The sequence below is a fragment of the Aethina tumida genome, chromosome 3, assembly GCF_024364675.1.
Source record: "Aethina tumida isolate Nest 87 chromosome 3, icAetTumi1.1, whole genome shotgun sequence".
NCBI lineage: Eukaryota > Metazoa > Arthropoda > Insecta > Coleoptera > Nitidulidae > Aethina > Aethina tumida.
Genome location: NC_065437.1, coordinates 2,605,373 through 2,622,901, shown reverse-complemented (window position 1 = coordinate 2,622,901; position 17,529 = coordinate 2,605,373). Strand labels below are relative to the sequence as shown.

Here is a 17,529-nt window from a genome sequence, read left to right as displayed (position 1 = left end):
TGACTTTCTAATTTGACCTAAATTATTAAGAATTTTGTGCCTTTATGTTGTATAAATTTTTACTATTTGAAATGTTTGACTAATTTCACCTTCGTGTCACATTGTGAGTACAAATTACTTAACCTAACTTAAGAAAATTCGCCTTACTTAATGTTAAAAACAATCAACTTGAAAATATTTATACATAATATACTTTTATTCTTTCATATTGATTTAAAATATGTTTTATCTTCTCAATTGCGGTATACCCATTAATATGTTGGGTAACCTAACCTAATTTATTATGACTTAACCTTACATTTTAATCTAAGGTAACCGAATATTAATGAATAGGAATTAATTTTGTTTAATTTTTTACTAGTTCATTTTTATTTCCATTTTGATTTCATTTTGTGATTAAATTATCTAACCTAACTTCTTGTGACTTCCTAATTTGACCTAAATTATTAAGAATTTTGTGCCTTTATGTTGTATAAATTTTTACTATTTGAAATGTTTGACTAATCTCACCTTCGTGTCACATTGTGAGTACAAATTACTTAACCTAGCTTATTGGAAATTTGCCTTACTTAATGTTAAAAACAATCAACTTGAAAATATTTATACATAATATACTTTTATTCTTTCATATTGATTTAAGATATGTTTTGTCTTCTCAATTGCGGTATACCCATTAATATGTTGGGTAACCTAACCTAATTTATTATGACTTAACCTTACATTTTAATCTAAGGTAACCAAATATTAATGAATTGGAATTAATTTTGTTTAATTTTTTACTAGTTCATTTTTATTGCCATTTTGAATTCATTTTGTGATTAAATTATCTAACCTAACTTCTTGTGACTTCCTAATTTGACCTAAATATTTAAGAAATTTGTGCATTTATTTTGTATAAATTTTAACTAATTATAATATTTGATTAATTTTACCTTCATGTCACATTGTGAGAACAAATTACCTAACCTAACTTATTGCAAATTTGTCCGACTTAACCTCAATGTTTCCGCCACTTATACGAAACACAAAAAACAAAGCACTAAAAATACTAAGCATGTAAAAAACAGATTTGACATTTCCACTTAACGGCATCTAAAAAGATAAACCGACATAAAAAACAGAACATCAACAGTAGCGTACGAAATTAAGAGGTCTCCCGAAATAAATCACTTCACAATATGAATATTGCGAGACAGATGCAGCAACAGCATCAGCAGCAGCTCAAAGAACTTTATTTTTACGACTCCGATTACGTTTTACATCTGTTACAAAGGAGCCGACCGAATAAAACGAAAACGATCTGACCACTTATTACACAAGGTGTTTCTGCTCCAGCACATCTTCCGCCTTTATGTTTAATGTTTGGACTAATTTACTACATTGTACCCTTAGTGCATAATTTTTTCACCCCCCCTGTATCGATACTTTTTCGCCGCATCAGTCCGTGAGGTGTTAAGTAGCATTTAATACATCCGCAAATGAAGCGTAAACCAGATATGGGGGTTGGGGCTTTTTATAGAACGGAACATATGGTTCTTGACACGAATTCACCATTACTGTGCTTCTTCGGTATACCTTCACACTATTCATAACAAACCGAAATAAAAAATAAACATGGTGTGCCCATAAATAAATATTGTACTTGAGTTTGTGAGTCGGAAAACAAGAGACGAATCTTTTACCCACACAGGGGCATTAATAAAAGTGAATTTGAATACGTTAGCATAAAAATGAAGTCAATTAATTAGCCAGCCCTTGCGTTGTCACGCCATAAAATCAGGGTGGCCATCAATAATGGCCCCTGAATGATTTAATTATCACCTTCCCTTATTTACTTGGAAAAAGGCAAATTATGAATGTACGCTTCCTATTTTTGCTGTGATTAGTGGACGTGTTTGTCAGGAGGAGGATGACCCCCCGGGGGGCCACACTAGAGTCCTCAACGACTTAACCCAGTCTTGGAAGTGGAGCCTCAGCACCAGCGACAAATAAAGAATAATGAGGGACACACATTTAGGCATGAAGCCCGGCAACGGGCACAATCGGCGGTCGTGGATGGGGTGAAGTGCCCGAGGCAATGTTTCCGGGTTGCATAAGGGGCCCTAGATCCGCTCAGGGCTCCACCGATGATATCACCAAGCAGGCCTTTGTCCAGGTTAGTTCTAACGCTTTAATTACTGATGATGACGTCCTAAGTTAACTATTGTGTCCGACGAGATAACCGGCTTTTATTTCACCACCTCAGTCTGGCTGGGGGAGGCCAAACTAACTTCCCGAGAGGAGTCCTTCCACGTGCACCTAGCCAAAGATTGATTCACTTTTATTTTACTCCATCGTGCACGTTTCGTGCGACTTAAGTTGAAACGTTGCCCGCCGTGACATAATTAAATCAAATGGAGTTTCATTTCGCTTTGATGTTGGGCCTTTCATGTTGCTCAGTTCCATTTTCTTATTTTTTTTATTCGACTTGGCGGATTCCGACGGGGAAGTCAACAACATAAACAAACAGCTCGTGTATTAAAAAAGGCGAGGTAATGCAATGAAAATGTCAAAGGTATTTTATGGAATTCAATAAGTTACTTCAGTGGAAATGGTATAATAAATACGGATTTTAACGCCTTTTGAGCGGCAATTACAAAGGGGATGTTGGGGTATTTTCTACTTAATTGAAAATACTCAATTTTCCAGATTGAAGAAAAATATTTATGTACAAATACTTTAACAAGGTGATTTTAATAAGTGATTTTATAGTTCTGAGTGAATCTTCTGAAATATATAATACAATAATAATCTTACTTGTACTGTAACTTTAAGCTACAAAATATGTCTGGTTTTAAAAGAAAGCTCCTCAGAATTATTTCCCTAAGCTGAGAATGATATTCAGTTAATGATATATTGCTCAGTTACTAAAATTTTAAAACAGGCATAACTTCCATGTAACTTCTCAGGCTTTATGCCTCAAACAACTTAAAATTGTCAGCTAACTGAACTTTTAGTCAAACGTCACATTTCAAGTTAATCAAGTTCTTAGAATTATGTTTAAATCGTCGTTAGATAAAGAATACTTTAATCTTATTTGTACTGTAACATTAAGCTACAAAATATGTCTGGTTTTAAAAGAAAGCTTCTCAGAATTATTTCCCTAAGCTGAGAATGATATTCAGTTAATAATATATTGCTCAGTTACTAAAATTTTAAAACAGGCATAGCTTAGATGTAACTGCTCAGGCTTTATTCCTCAAACAGCTTAAAATTGTCAGCTAACTGAACTTTTAGTCAAACGTCACAAGTTAATCAAGTTCTTAGAATTATGTTTAAATCGTCATTAGATAAAGAATACTTTAATCTTATTTGTACTGTAACATTAAGCTACAAAATATGTCTGGTTTTAAAAGAAAGCTTCTCAGAATTATTTCCCTAAGCTGAGAATGATATTCAGTTAATGATATATTGCTCAGTTACTAAAATTTTAAAACAGGCATAACTTCTATGTAACTGCTCAGGCTTTATGCCTCAAACAGCTTAAAATTGTCAGCTAACTGAACTTTGGTCAAACGTCACAAGTTAATCAAGTTCTTAAAATTATGTTTAAATCGACGTTAGATAAAGAATACTTTAATCTTACTTGTACTGTAACTTTAAGCTACAAAATATGTCTGGTTTTAAAAGAAAGCTTGTCAAAATTATTTTCCTAAGCTAAGAATGATATTCAGTTAGTGATATATTGCTCAGTTACTAAAATTTTAAAATAGGCATAACTTCCATGTAACTGTTCAGGCTTTATGCCTCAAACAATTTAAAATTGTCAGCTAACTGAACTTTGGTCAAACGTCACAAGTTAATCAAGTTCTTAGAATTATGTTTAAATCGACGTTAGATAAAGAATACTTTAATCTTACTTGTACTGTAACTTTAAGCTACAAAATATGTCTGGTTTTAAAAGAAAGCTTGTCAAAATTATTTTCCTAAGCTAAGAATGATATTCAGTTAGTGATATATTGCTCAGTTACTAAAATTTTAAAACAGGCATAACTTCCATGTAACTGTTCAGGCTTTATGCCTCAAACAACTTAAAATTGTCAGCTAACTGAACTTTTAGTCAAACGTCACATTTCAAGTTAGTCAAGTTATTAAAATTATGTTTAAATCGTCGTTAGATAAAGAATACTTTAATCTTATTTGTACTGTAACATTAAGCTACAAAATATGTCTGGTTTTAAAAGAAAGCTTCTCAGAATTATTTCCCTAAGCTGAGAATGATATTCAGTTAATGATATATTGCTCAGTTACTAAAATTTTAAAACAGGCATAACTTCTATGTAACTACTCAGGCTTTATGCCTCAAACAGCTTAAAATTGTCAGTTAACTGAACTTTTAGTCAAACGACACATTTTAAGTAAGTCAAGTTCTTAATATTATATTTAAATCGTCGTTAGGTACTTTAATCTTACTGTATTTCCAAAAAAAAACTAAATAAGTAGTATAAAATAACTATTAGTAAGACAAAAATAATTTTACTCACATTTATTATAACAAATTTTACAATAAACACCATTTTTTATCCCTCGGATATTCCCTCAAGGACTTCACGAACAAATCAGACAAGTTCCGATCATAATTATAATCACAATGGGTCGAATTACCAATACAAACAGGCCTCATTCCCTCAAAATACACGTCATCACACTTAACAGTTACCTTATGTTGCTTAAAAATCTTCAGCAGCAAGTCCAAACACGAACACTCCCACGGGTTTCCCCCGATGGTCACCAGCTTCAGCCTGGGCAACCTCACCAACATATCCGAGGACAGGTACATTAGTTTGTTGTAGTTTATGTACAGCTTCTCCAGGTGGTGCATGCCTGTGTTAGTGAATTCGGCCCCAGTTAAGTGAGTGATGCTGTTGTTGAACAAAATTAAGTTGTTAATCAGGGGTATTTTTTCGAAAGTCCTTGGTTCGATCATGGTTATGCCGTTGGAACCTAAGTTGAGTAGCTTGAGGGACTTCAACTCTTGGAACATGTAGCTGAAGAGGACGTTTATGGAGTTGTTGTGCAGCCACAGGATTTCCAGTCGTTGGGGGTGGCTTAGGGAGTCACTTAAGAAGGTTGTCAGTCGGTTGTTGTCCAGGTGGAGTACCGTCAGGGCTGGTAGTACACCCAGGTCGTTTTTGTTTAGGGTGGATATCTTATTGTGGGACAAAGTTAGTTGTTCCAAGTTTAAGTTGTTGAACGTCTCCGGCTGAAGCCTTTTTATGTTGTTGTACCTGAAGCTTAGTTTCCTTAAGTTGTTATCGTTTTCAAAGGCTCCAGCCTCGATTTTGGCTATTCGGTTTTCGTTCAAATATATTTGTTTGAGGTTTAAATTGTTGAACACCCCTTGAGGTATAACTTCCAGTTTGTTGGATGATAGTACCAGTTGTTCCAGCTTGGGCATTTTGGTGAAGGCCCCCTCTTTAATACCGTTGATTGACCCATCGATTTGAAGCCTTTTTATGTTGTTACCGTTCTCAATTACATCTAAAGGTTCCAAATTGTTGGTGGTGATGCCCACCCAGTCAGTTTGTCCAAGGTTGATGTCGCCGAAGGAGTCACATTGGGGTTTGTTTTTAATTATTGATTTGCACGATTGTTCTGCAACTTTAACCAAACACAACAACATAAACAGACGTACTCGCGTTTTGAATTTCATTGCGAGACTGTGGCGATAAACTTGACTGACGGTCAGTCACTGACCTTCGACGTATGGTTTTATGTCTGAGATTCATATTGGTAATTTACAAGGGGATTTTTAATTGTTAATATTTACGTAATCCTCCCACTGATTTTAATATTGTCATATCAATTTTGTTTTAATTCTTTTTGCTGGATTGGTCATAAATATTTTGTGGCATGGTCATATCTTTATGTGCTATATAATATTTATGGCAGCAATTCAAACGACAAACGAATTATATTTATGTTACAAATAGGAATAAACAAAGAAGTGTATGGAATAATTCACTTACAATGTTTAGACTATTTAGACTTTATTAAAGATTTACAATCCAATTGACCTATATTGTATTATTAACTGAGTTTATGGCCACAATCACTTCACAGAATGTGGGTAATAATAATAAAATGTCCATTTTTATTGAAAGCATCATCAGTGAGTCCAACAGCATCTATTTTAATAGCTTCAAGAGATGTGGAAGTCTTCTGGTGCCATCAATCACCAACCCACCATTAAAGGGCTTTGAAATATCATGTAGCAGGCAACCCCCCACACGTCAATCATAACCAGGTTTATTGATGAGGTGTTGATTAAAAGTATCGACACCATTGTGCCAAAAATAATGTCTTTATGTACCTTCGACGTGGCACCAAATAACCCAATCAGGAGGTGACTAACAAAAGGAGTAAATGGAGCACGAATCCTAACGTGTCCGGACGGAAGAATAATAACGGCGCCGCCACGAGGATAAGCCAAATTGGCGGAATAGAAATCCCTTTAATTCGATCCTCACGCCACGTGGGAATCCGCCTCGCCTCACTCTAATTACAGACGGGGAGGACGGAACAGGTGGCGCTCCTACTTGAGTTACTCAAAAACAGGATTTAAAACAGTAAAACTTTCCTCCCCTAATTTTTCTGTAGTTGTAAAAAGTGGTTAAATATTGAATTGTTCCCTCAGATTGGTTGGCGCCCTTATAAAACCCTAATTAATCCCTCTGTAAGATCAATTATGTCTTGCGATTTATATTTAATGTCGGTGGGCTTTAATTAAAATCTTCTTGTGCCGTTCCGCAATCGGATTTGTTTCCATTGAACGGCTTGATCTGTTTCCGACAACAACGGATTTGTCATCAGATTGGCGTAGTTGAGTTAATATTTAATCAGGTTTTGTCTTATTAAATCTTTTGTTGTAACTCAGTTGGATTTTGTTTATACAATTAATATTGGTTCTACATCTTATAAAGAGTTTATCGACAGAATTTAGAACATTGCCTGTCATAAACATAGATTTACATCAGATCATCAAATATTACTCTCTTAAAAGACTTAACTGTAGAATATGAATGATTAAAGATTATTATCATAAGAATTCCTGATGATGATGGACTAATTTTTGAAGAGTCTATGATAGTGGTACATAAATGATGATTTTTAATAAATTATATTTTTGTTTAATTTCCTTCTAAATAGTTTTGTATTGGCATCAATGTTGAAAAAGTGTCTTGTTATCTTTAAATTCCTTGTTTCTTCCCTTATTGTTATTTTTCTTGAAACACTTCTTCACTAATTCTATATTTATGTATTTTTAACTTGATGACGATTACAGTTGGATCAGCAACGAGTTCTCTTTGGAGATGGAGATCAAGTATGGAGATTAACATGGTGATGGATTAGATTTTAGAAGAGTGTATGTTGTTGGCTTTACAGTCTTCAGTTTTAAGTAATACCACAGGAACAACTACTGTCAATACATTAGATTTTCGTTTAATTTCTTTCTAAACAGTTTTGTACTGGCACCAATGTTGTAAAAGAGTCCTGCATCCTTTAAATACCATATTTTTTCACTTATTGTCACTTTAAAGAAACACTTCCTCACTAATTTTATATTTATATATTTTTAACTTGATGATGATCACAATTGAATCACCAAAGAGTTCTTCTTGAAGATGAAGATCGAGTATGGAGATTAATATTTTACTGGCAACACTCTCAAGAGTGCATGATGATTATGGACTAATTTCTTGAGAATTCCTGAAGGTGATGGATTAAATTTTAGAAGAGCGTATGTTGTTGGCATTACAGTCTTCAGTTTTAAGTCATACCATAGGAACAACTACTGTCAATGCATTAGATATTCGTTTAATTTCTTTCTAAACAGTTTTGTACTGGCACCAATGTTGTAAAAGAGTCCTGCATCCTTTAAATACCATATTTTTTCACTTATTGTCACTTTAAAGAAACACTTCCTCACTAATTTTATATTTATGTATTTTTAACTTGATGATGATCATAATTGAATCACCAAAGAGTTCTTCTTGAAGATGAAGATCGAGTATGGAGATTAATATTTTACTGGCAACACTTTCAAGAGTGCATGATGATTATGGACTGATTTGTTGAGAATTCCTGAAGGTGATGGATTAAATTTTAGAAGAGTGTATGTTGTTGGCTTTACAGTCTTCAGTTTTAAGTAATACCATAGGAACAACTACTGTCAATACATTAGATATTCGTTTAATTCCTTTCTAAACAGTTTTGTACTGGCCCCAATGTTGTAAAAGAGTCCTGCATCCTTTAAATACCATATTTTTTCACTTATTGTCACTTTAAAAAAACACTTCCTCACTAATTTTATATTTATGTATTTTTAACTTGATGATGATCATAATTAAATCGCCAAAGAGTTCTTCTTGAAGATGGAGATCAAGTATGGAGATTAACATTTTACTGGCAACACTTTCAAGAGTGCATGATGATTATGGACTGATTTCTTAAGAGTTCCTGATGATGGACTAACAACAAGACACTATTTGGAAAGAAATTAAAGGTAAATTTAAAGTATTAACAGTAGATGCAGCTTTAAAATTACTGCACGCAGCAAAACGTGCTTAACTCCTTCAATATTTAATCCTGCTCAAAGAACAAACATGCCATCGATCACCACGTATGAAATTAATGATAGTTTTAACATCAATCTGACAGTTGTATCTAAAAGTGAGTGTACAGGTCACGATAAAATTTACCGCCAGACGAAACATTTATAAAAAAAATCACCTCCGTCACACGCACAACACTTTACCAACTTGCAGGGTTGTATCCACCCCCCTTTTTCGATCACCACTAATCTTATTAATAATTTCCACGTTCTCTATCCCTAATGCGTCAAAAACAACACAAGTAGTGCGTGGAGGTCCTGAAATATTCAAGCAAGAAGGTGTTCCCAGTAAGTAATTTTTAGAAAAAACAATATTCCTGAGCAAGGATACGGTCCTGCTGGTGCATGCATTGAAACTTTAAAATAAATAATACGGCGTTTAGTTGTTCACGTGTAATTTTAATTACATTGTAATTATAGTTGTAATGAACTCGGATAATGCAATTTACTTTATTTGTGTTATCGTTACCTTTTATTACACCATTGTTGGTGTGGTAAATTATAAATTAGGGCCATTAACAGGAACCATAATATGGAAATAATTGTACCAATATTATTAATAATAAATAGAAAAGTTCAATTATTGTGTCAGCTGGTGGGACATTTATTTTATTTCAAATTCCAGTAACATTTATAGTTCAAGAGGGGTGGGCACCCCCTCGAAAACATTTTAGGGCAACGGGTAGATCCTAATCTAATAACTTAAAAACGCGTTTGACCTTTTCGGACCCTTTCACTAAATTTTTAACCGGTCCATTATCTCCAAAGATATCCTGAAGGACAATTTGGACCATATAAAACATCACTAATGCTTTTTTAACAGATTTTAGTCGTCGTTTAATTGACGAAACAATTCTTTAACGTTATTTCTTTGTTGGATAGTTTTGTCCCTAGTTGATTTAATAATTTCCGGATCATGGGATTGCTTCAGGTAATTTGCATTTGATTTTAATGTCTTCGTGACGTGACGATGACCTATATTTCACGAGGCGCCTTCGTTTAATCTCTTTGGTAGATAGTGCTTTCTGTTTGACAGTCATTTATTGCCATTATTTTACTTACAGCGAATCACGATCTTATTCGAAACATTCGATAATTTCGCTTTGTTTCTGGTAAAATTAAAACGGTCGTAAAATAATATATGTGGGGTGGATTAAACTGCGGTCGTATTTGTATTGAATTAACTATAATTAAGTTAAATTTGATTGTGTTGATCCATTAATCACATTAGTTTTAACTAACCAAATTGAAAGCACTCAAACTTATGCCGGTATCAAGATTAATTGACCACTTTTGTAGGGTTAGCTGTGAGAAATAAGAATAGATATCTTATACCATTAAAACAATTAAAGTTTATTATATAAAAATTAGGTAATTGAATTGAATCCAAATTTATGCTGAAGCTTTCATTCTTTAAGAATATTAGAAACACTTTTAAAAAATAAATTAGAGTTGTAAAAGATTGAATTAGCTCCTTCTCCTCAATTTAAGAAAGAAATGTTCCAACATCTCTCCTTTTACTTCTTATATATTTTGACTAAGGAGTACTTTTAACAAAGTACCATATCAATTTAAGAAATAAAATGAGACTAAAGAATAGTTTTAACTTAAATTTATTACATAACAATTGTGTATGTTATTTTTTTTTTTGTAGAAATCGATTGATGATAATATACAATTAAAATTTAAATACATTCCGATTGATTTAACGTATTTTTGTGAATAAAACAAAACACCCATTATTTTCACACAATTTCAATTAACATGAAACAGTAATAAAAGCCTTTAAATGAATAAAACATTCACAATACCAATTAATTAAATCAATTTTGAACGTACGAACGATTTATTAAAAAACAATTATTTTGCCCCTTAACCCTTTTGTAATCGAATGCAATGATAAATTTATCTTCAATATAATTCGTGTTGGTCTGAAATTGAAATTTATTATCGAGTGGTGTCCGATGAAGGGCCCCATTTTTCACAGTCAATTAAAGATGAAACCGATCCTAAATGAATGTTTCAGGGACGCATTCAGGTATTTTAACTGTTTACAAAGGTGTTATCTGATTTATATAATTAATTTACAATTAATTTTATTTATGTATAAATTGTGAAACATACTTTCTTGAACATTACTCGAGTTACAACAGAGTTAGATGGAACAATAAGACAAACTTCGACTAAAGTTGGAAACAATTTGATACAGCCTGAAAAGAATTGTTCAGAAATAAAAGCTAAACGAGAACTTGATATGAAGGAATTTACATCATCAGCCATTTTTGAAACTAACTCAAAATACAAAGAGAAGTTTTAAGTTATAGAATAAAATAAGATAACTCACTAATTAAATCATATTTATAAAACAATTAAATAATTATAATAAATATAGATAATAAGCCTCAGAAATATTCTTTTAAGTTTTTATTTTGTGGTGTTTTATTTATCAAGATGATAAAGGTTTATGTTCTCATAATAAAATCTTTATTTACTTTAGTTTAATATTAAAAATTTTGTTTTACTTGGAATTTTGGGACGGAAAATGGTGACATAAAATTATTTTTGCCTAAAAGTGCATTAAAACTTCATAAATGTGGCGCTAATGGACTTACTAAAAGCAAGCTTTTACTTATAATTGATTTACACAATTTGACACCAGTTTACTCACGCACTGTATTATTTTTTATAATCTTCCATTAAATTATTTTATCAGTTGAACAATTTTTGTCTTAAATTAAAACAGAATAAAGTGTTGTAAAAGATTGAATTAGCTTAATTTCCTTCTTCTGAATATTCATTTTGACTAAGAAACATGTTAAAAATATAATTAATGTCATGTTAATTTATTTTCCAAAAATTATTTAAAGTTTATAATCTATAATTATTAGATATGGTATTTTATCAATAATTATCATATATACTAAACATTTATATTCATAAATAATAAAATAGAAAATTAAAATAATTATTAACTATAAATAATATAATTTCAAGTTCATAATTAGACATTATTAAATAATTAAATAAATAATATATTAATAAAAAATATAAAAATAAAAAGATAAATGTTAAAATATATTTAAAGTCTTGTTTTATTAATAATTATTAAAGATGAAATGAATAAAAAATTACTTATTAGAATAAATTAGAATTATAATTGAACATTTATGGATTATAAATATTTAAAAAAATATTAAAATTATTGTAATTTATTAAAAAATTATAAAAATAATTAAAAATAAGTAAATAATTGAATGCAAAAATATTAAAATTGTCCAAAATTTGTTGTTGTTGAATTATTAAAAATTTGGAAATATAAAATAAAAACTAAGCATTACAAATAAAAATATTTAAAACTAAATAAGGTATCAAAAATTATAATTGTAAAAAAATTAATATAATTCATAATTTAAGTTATTTTCTTATAATAAAATTTAGAATTATTATTAAAAATATAGGATAAAAAATAAATAAATAAATAAAACGATTGAGGATTACTGAACATTTATAAATTTATTGTTTCAAAAATATATTAAAATGTCATATTTATTAATATAAAAATATTAAAAACATATAATAAAAATTAAATAAATAAACAAGTTTGAAGATTTCTGGAAATTATTTCAAAAATAAAAATATTTATTATAATATATTATAGGATTGTTGAAATTTTAATTTCCAAACTTACTTTTTTAAATTTTATAAATTTAAATAAATAGTTTTAATTCTTTAATTTTAATGGTGATTTTTTATATTATAAGCTTAATCTTTAAAAATATGTACATTAAAATTGTTAATTTTAATTTTTTAATATTTAATTTGTTAATTTTTTTTTTTGTATTTTATTGATAAATTATAATTTTTTAAGGTTAATTTTTTTAATCTCATCAATTTAAATTAACACTTTTATTTTTTTTTTAAACTAATTACTTTTTATATTTTATGCTTGACTATTTAAAATATAAATTTACATTGTGGATTGTATTGTTTACATTTAATTTATATAAAAATTAATGATTTAATTTTCTAAATTTAAATTAGAATTTTAATTTAATTCGTAAGTTAAATATTAAATGTATTTATTTATTTTATTTTAATTGATAAATTTATTTTTAATTTAATTTTTTAAAATGTATGATTTTTAATTTTAATACTAGGCTGAATTCTTTTAATTTTATAAATTTAAATTAATAATTTTTATTTTTTCTTTAATTTAATTAGTTATTTTTATTGTATTAAGCTTAATTTTTTAAAATACTTAAATGTACAGTGCTAATTTTAATTTTTTTCTTTTAGTTTATTAATTATAATAATATTAATTTAATAATTTTATAAATTTAAGTTAAAATTTTATTTTTTTTTTCAATTTAATTGGTAAATTTTAATTTTTTAAGTTTAATTTTTTTTTTAATTTAAATTAAGCATTTTAACTATTTTTAAATTTAATAGAATAAGCTTTATTTCATTTAATTTGTTTAATTTAATTTAATTAACAACACACAAAAATATATAGAATTTAACTAATTATTTTTATAATTTTAAATTTATATTTTTAAATTTACATTTAATTTGTTATATAATACTTTTTATTTATTAAGATTATTTTTTTATAATCTAAAAGGTAAATTTTTAATTTAAATCAATAATTTTGTATAATAAGAGCCTTCCTTGAACGTAACAAAGGTGTGCTGATGGCACAATTTTGTGTATAACTAAGTTTTTAAAATAAATACCCTAAATGTCTCTTGTTTTTTTTTCTATCCCAAAAACTATGTGTGATAGACGAAATTGATGACACTGACATTTTGGACAAATCAAAAATTTATCCAAGAACAGTTGGTACCAAACTGTTATGGCTGTTGGTCTGTGCAATTAGTTAAGCCATCATTAAAGGAGAACAGTTACGTATTTTTTCAATATTTCCAAAAACCTTACAACGTTAATTATCGAAGCACGTAACAGGAATTTGTAATTATCACCAATAAATCTTCCCATTACCGCCTCGTCTTAAGATTTACGACCATCAGAAATGTATAAAACTTTTCAAAAATTCCTCCTAACGATTCCTGCTAAGCAAAAAGCAATACGTTACAAGATATACGACCGGTCTCCAACTTTTTTTCCACAGTCCCTTTTAAAACTGCTCACAAAGTATAGATTTTCGGGGGCTAAGACGCGAGATAAAGATGACGTGAATAATGCAGGGCACGTAGACGTGTCGTGTCCCGGCTCCGAAATAGCATCGGCACAGGGGGATGGAAACTTTTGTGATAAATATAAACAAGGAGTGCACGGAGGGATGTTTATGAGGCCTTAAGACCAATAAACGAAGAAATTAACCATAACCCAGCTCGAACAGTGAAGCAAAAATAAATAACTGATTGATATGGTTTTAATCAGCCCTTAAATTGCCGGTGACCCTCTCAATTAAGCCTTCCAATATGGGCTTTAAAGTAAGTCGGACGTCCTGTTCGGCGACACCTTCGTCCCCCTTTTCTGGTTCCGTAAACAGAAGGGTCAACGGCGGGGTTGGATGCCGGGCGTTATGATTTATTAATAGACCCAGTCGCAGTCGGCCCATCGAAACCATGGCCGTAGGTAACGAAGGAACGTCGTGTAAATATTGGTGCAGTTTGGACGGCCGTCGAAATTGGTTTTAATGTTAATGCACACATGCCATAACAGTTTGTTTTCGATGTGCTATTTGTTTTTCTAAACGTGAATGTTGATTCGAGTTTGTTGTGTGCTTTCAATTAATGACGCTAATTGTATTTTTTTCTTTAATGAAAATTTATGAAAAAATGTCGGGGACGAATTGTTTTACAATACTTTTTTATTTTGTAATTTTCTCCACAACATTTTACACCTTAAATACACATTTTTTTTTTCAATTTAACATGACATTAAGTATATTTTTAACATCGTCTTTAGTCAAAATGAACATTAAGAAGAAAGAAATTAAGCTAATCCAATGTTTCACAACACTTTATTCTCGTCTTCAGTATTTTATACCATAAATAAACATTACTTTGTAATTTTTTTTCAAATTAACATGACATTAATTATATTTATAACATCTTCCTTAGTCAAAATGAATACTCGAAAGAAGGAAATTAAGCTAATTCAATCTTTTACATCACTTTATTGTTGTTTAATTTTGTCTCCAATATTATAAGCCTTAAATAAACATTATTTTGTAATTTTTTTTTCAAATTAACATGACATTAATTATATTTATAACATCTTCCTTAGTCAAAATGAATACTCGGAAGAAGAATATTAAGCTAATTCAATCTTTTACATCACTTTATTGTTTTTTAATTTTGTCTCCAATATGGTAAGCCTTAAATAAACATTATTTTGCATTTTTTTCTCAAATTAACATGACATTAATTATATTTATAACATCTTCCTTAGTCAAAATGAATACTCGAAAGAAGGAAATTAAGCTAATTCAATCTTTTACATCACTTTATTGTTTTTTAATTTTGTCTCCAATATGGTAAGCCTTAAATAAACATTATTTTGTAGTTTTTTCTCAAATTAACATGACATTAATTATATTTATAACATCTTCCTTAGTCAAAATGAATACTCGAAAGAAGGAAATTAAGCAAATTCAATCTTTTATATCACTTTATTGTTTTTTTTAATTTGGTCTCCAACATGGTAAGCCTTAAATACACATTATTTTGTATTTTTTTCTCAAATTAACATGACATTAATTATATTTATAACATCTTCCTTAGTCAAAATGAATACTCGAAAGAAGGAAATTAAGCTAATTCAATCTTTTACATCACTTTATTGTTTTTTAATTTTGTCTCCAATATGGTAAGCCTTAAATAAACATTATTTTGTAATTTTTTCTCAAATTAACATGACATTAATTATATTTATAACATCTTCCTTAGTCAAAATGAATACTCGGAAGAAGGAAATTAAGCTAATTCAATCTTTTACATCACTTTATTGTTTTTTAATTTTCTCTCCAATATGGTAAGCCTTAAATAAACATTATTTTGTAATTTTTTCTCAAATTAACATGATATAAATTATATTTATAACATCTTCCTTAGTCAAAATGAATACTCGGAAGAAGGAAATTAAGCTAATTTAATTTTTTACATCACTTTATTGTTTTTTAATTTTGTCTCCAATATGGAAAGCCTTAAATAAACATTATTTTGTAATTTTTTCTCAAATTAACATGACATTAATTATATTTATAACATCTTCCTTAGTCAAAATGAATACTCGAAAGAAGGAAATTAAGCTAATTCAATCTTTTACATCACTTTATTGTTTTTTAATTTTGTCTCCAATATGGTAAGCCTTAAATAAACATTATTTTGTAATTTTTTTACAAATTAACATGACATTAATTATATTTATAACATCTTCCTTAGTCAAAATGAATACTCGAAAGAAGGAAATTAAGCTAATTCAATCTTTTACATCACTTTATTGTTTTTTAATTTTGTCTCCAATATTATAAGCCTTAAATAAACATTATTTTGTAATTTTTTCTCAAATAAACATGACATTAATTATATTTATAACATCTTCCTTAGTCAAAATGAATACTCGGAAGAAGGATATTAAGCTAATTCAATCTTTTACATCACTTTATTGTTTTTTAATTTTGTCTCCAATATTATAAGCCTTAAATAAACATTATTTTGTAATTTTTTCTCAAATAAACATGACATTAATTATATTTATAACATCTTCCTTAGTCAAAATGAATACTCGGAAGAAGGATATTAAGCTAATTCAATCTTTTACATCACTTTATTGTTTTTTAATTTTGTCTCCAATATGGTAAGCCTTAAATAAACATTATTTTGTAGTTTTTTCTCAAATTAACATGACATTAATTATATTTATAACATCTTCCTTAGTCAAGATGAAACTCGGAAGAAGGAAATTAAGCTAATTCAATCTTTTACGTCACTTTATTGTTTTTTTAATTTTGTCTCCAACATGGTAAGACTTAAATAAACATTATTTTGTAATTTTTTCTCAAATTAACATGACATTAATTATATTTATAACATCTTCCTTAGTCAAAATGAATACTCGGAAGAAGAATATTAAGCTAATTCAATCTTTTACATCACTTTATTGTTGTTTAATTTTGTCTCCAATATTATAAGCCTTAAATAAACATTAATTTGTAATTTTTTCTCAAATAAACATGACATTAATTATATTTATAACATCTTCCTTAGTTAAAATGAATATTCGGAAGAAAGAAATTAAGCTAATTTAATCTTTTACATCACTTTATTGTTTTTTAATTTTGTCTCCAATATGGTAAGCCTTAAATAAACATTATTTTGTATTTTTTTCTCAAATTAACATGACATTAATTATATTTATAACATCTTCCTTAGTCAAAATGAATACTCGGAAGAAGGATATTAAGCTAATTCAATCTTTTACATCATTTTATTGTTTTTTAATTTTGTCTCCAATATGGTAAGCCTTAAATAAACATTATTTTGTAATTTTTTTACAAATTAACATGACATTAATTATATTTATAACATCTTCCTTAGTTAAAATGAATACTCGAAAGAAGGAAATTAAGCTAATTCAATCTTTTACATCACTTTATTGTTTTTTAATTTTGTCTCCACACATGGTAAGCCTTAAATAAACATTATTTTGTAATTTTTTCTCAAATTAACATGACATTAATTATATTTATAACATCTTCCTTAGTTAAAATGAATACTCGAAAGAAGGAAATTAAGCTAATTCAATCTTTTACATCACTTTATTGTTTTTTAATTTTGTCTCCACACATGGTAAGCCTTAAATAAACATTATTTTGTAATTTTTTCTCAAATTAACATGACATTAATTAT

At 28.8% G+C, this 17,529-nt stretch overlaps 2 protein-coding genes across 4 annotated transcripts in view; one reads left to right on the top strand and one right to left on the bottom strand.

Moving 5' to 3' along the window:
* Positions 1 to 17,529, top strand: part of LOC109603017 (protein sickie) — a 211,460-nt gene that overhangs the window by 46,741 nt on the left and 147,190 nt on the right. Inside the window, exon 1 of one of the 3 annotated variants that reach the window (XM_049964723.1) lies at positions 2,063 to 2,155. The exons of the other annotated variants lie outside the window; for them this stretch is intronic. Within the exon in view, the coding sequence (XP_049820680.1) occupies positions 2,078 to 2,155 (78 nt within the window). The 5' untranslated portion in view covers positions 2,063 to 2,077. Of the gene's footprint in view, positions 1 to 2,062; positions 2,156 to 17,529 lie in introns of those variants that run through there. 3 annotated transcript variants of the gene reach the window in all.
* Positions 4,513 to 5,722, bottom strand: LOC109603018 (leucine-rich repeat-containing protein 15-like). Its single transcript, XM_020019471.2, has one exon. It carries the CDS (start codon positions 5,690 to 5,692, stop codon positions 4,541 to 4,543), a length of 1,152 nt encoding a protein of 383 aa, XP_019875030.2. The 5' UTR covers positions 5,693 to 5,722; the 3' UTR covers positions 4,513 to 4,540.

What these genes read in the sequence shown, in the direction of transcription:
- LOC109603018 (XM_020019471.2), bottom strand. Translation starts at nt 5,692, where the DNA reads ATGAAATTCAAAACGCGAGTACGTCTGTTTATGTTGTTGTGTTTGGTT.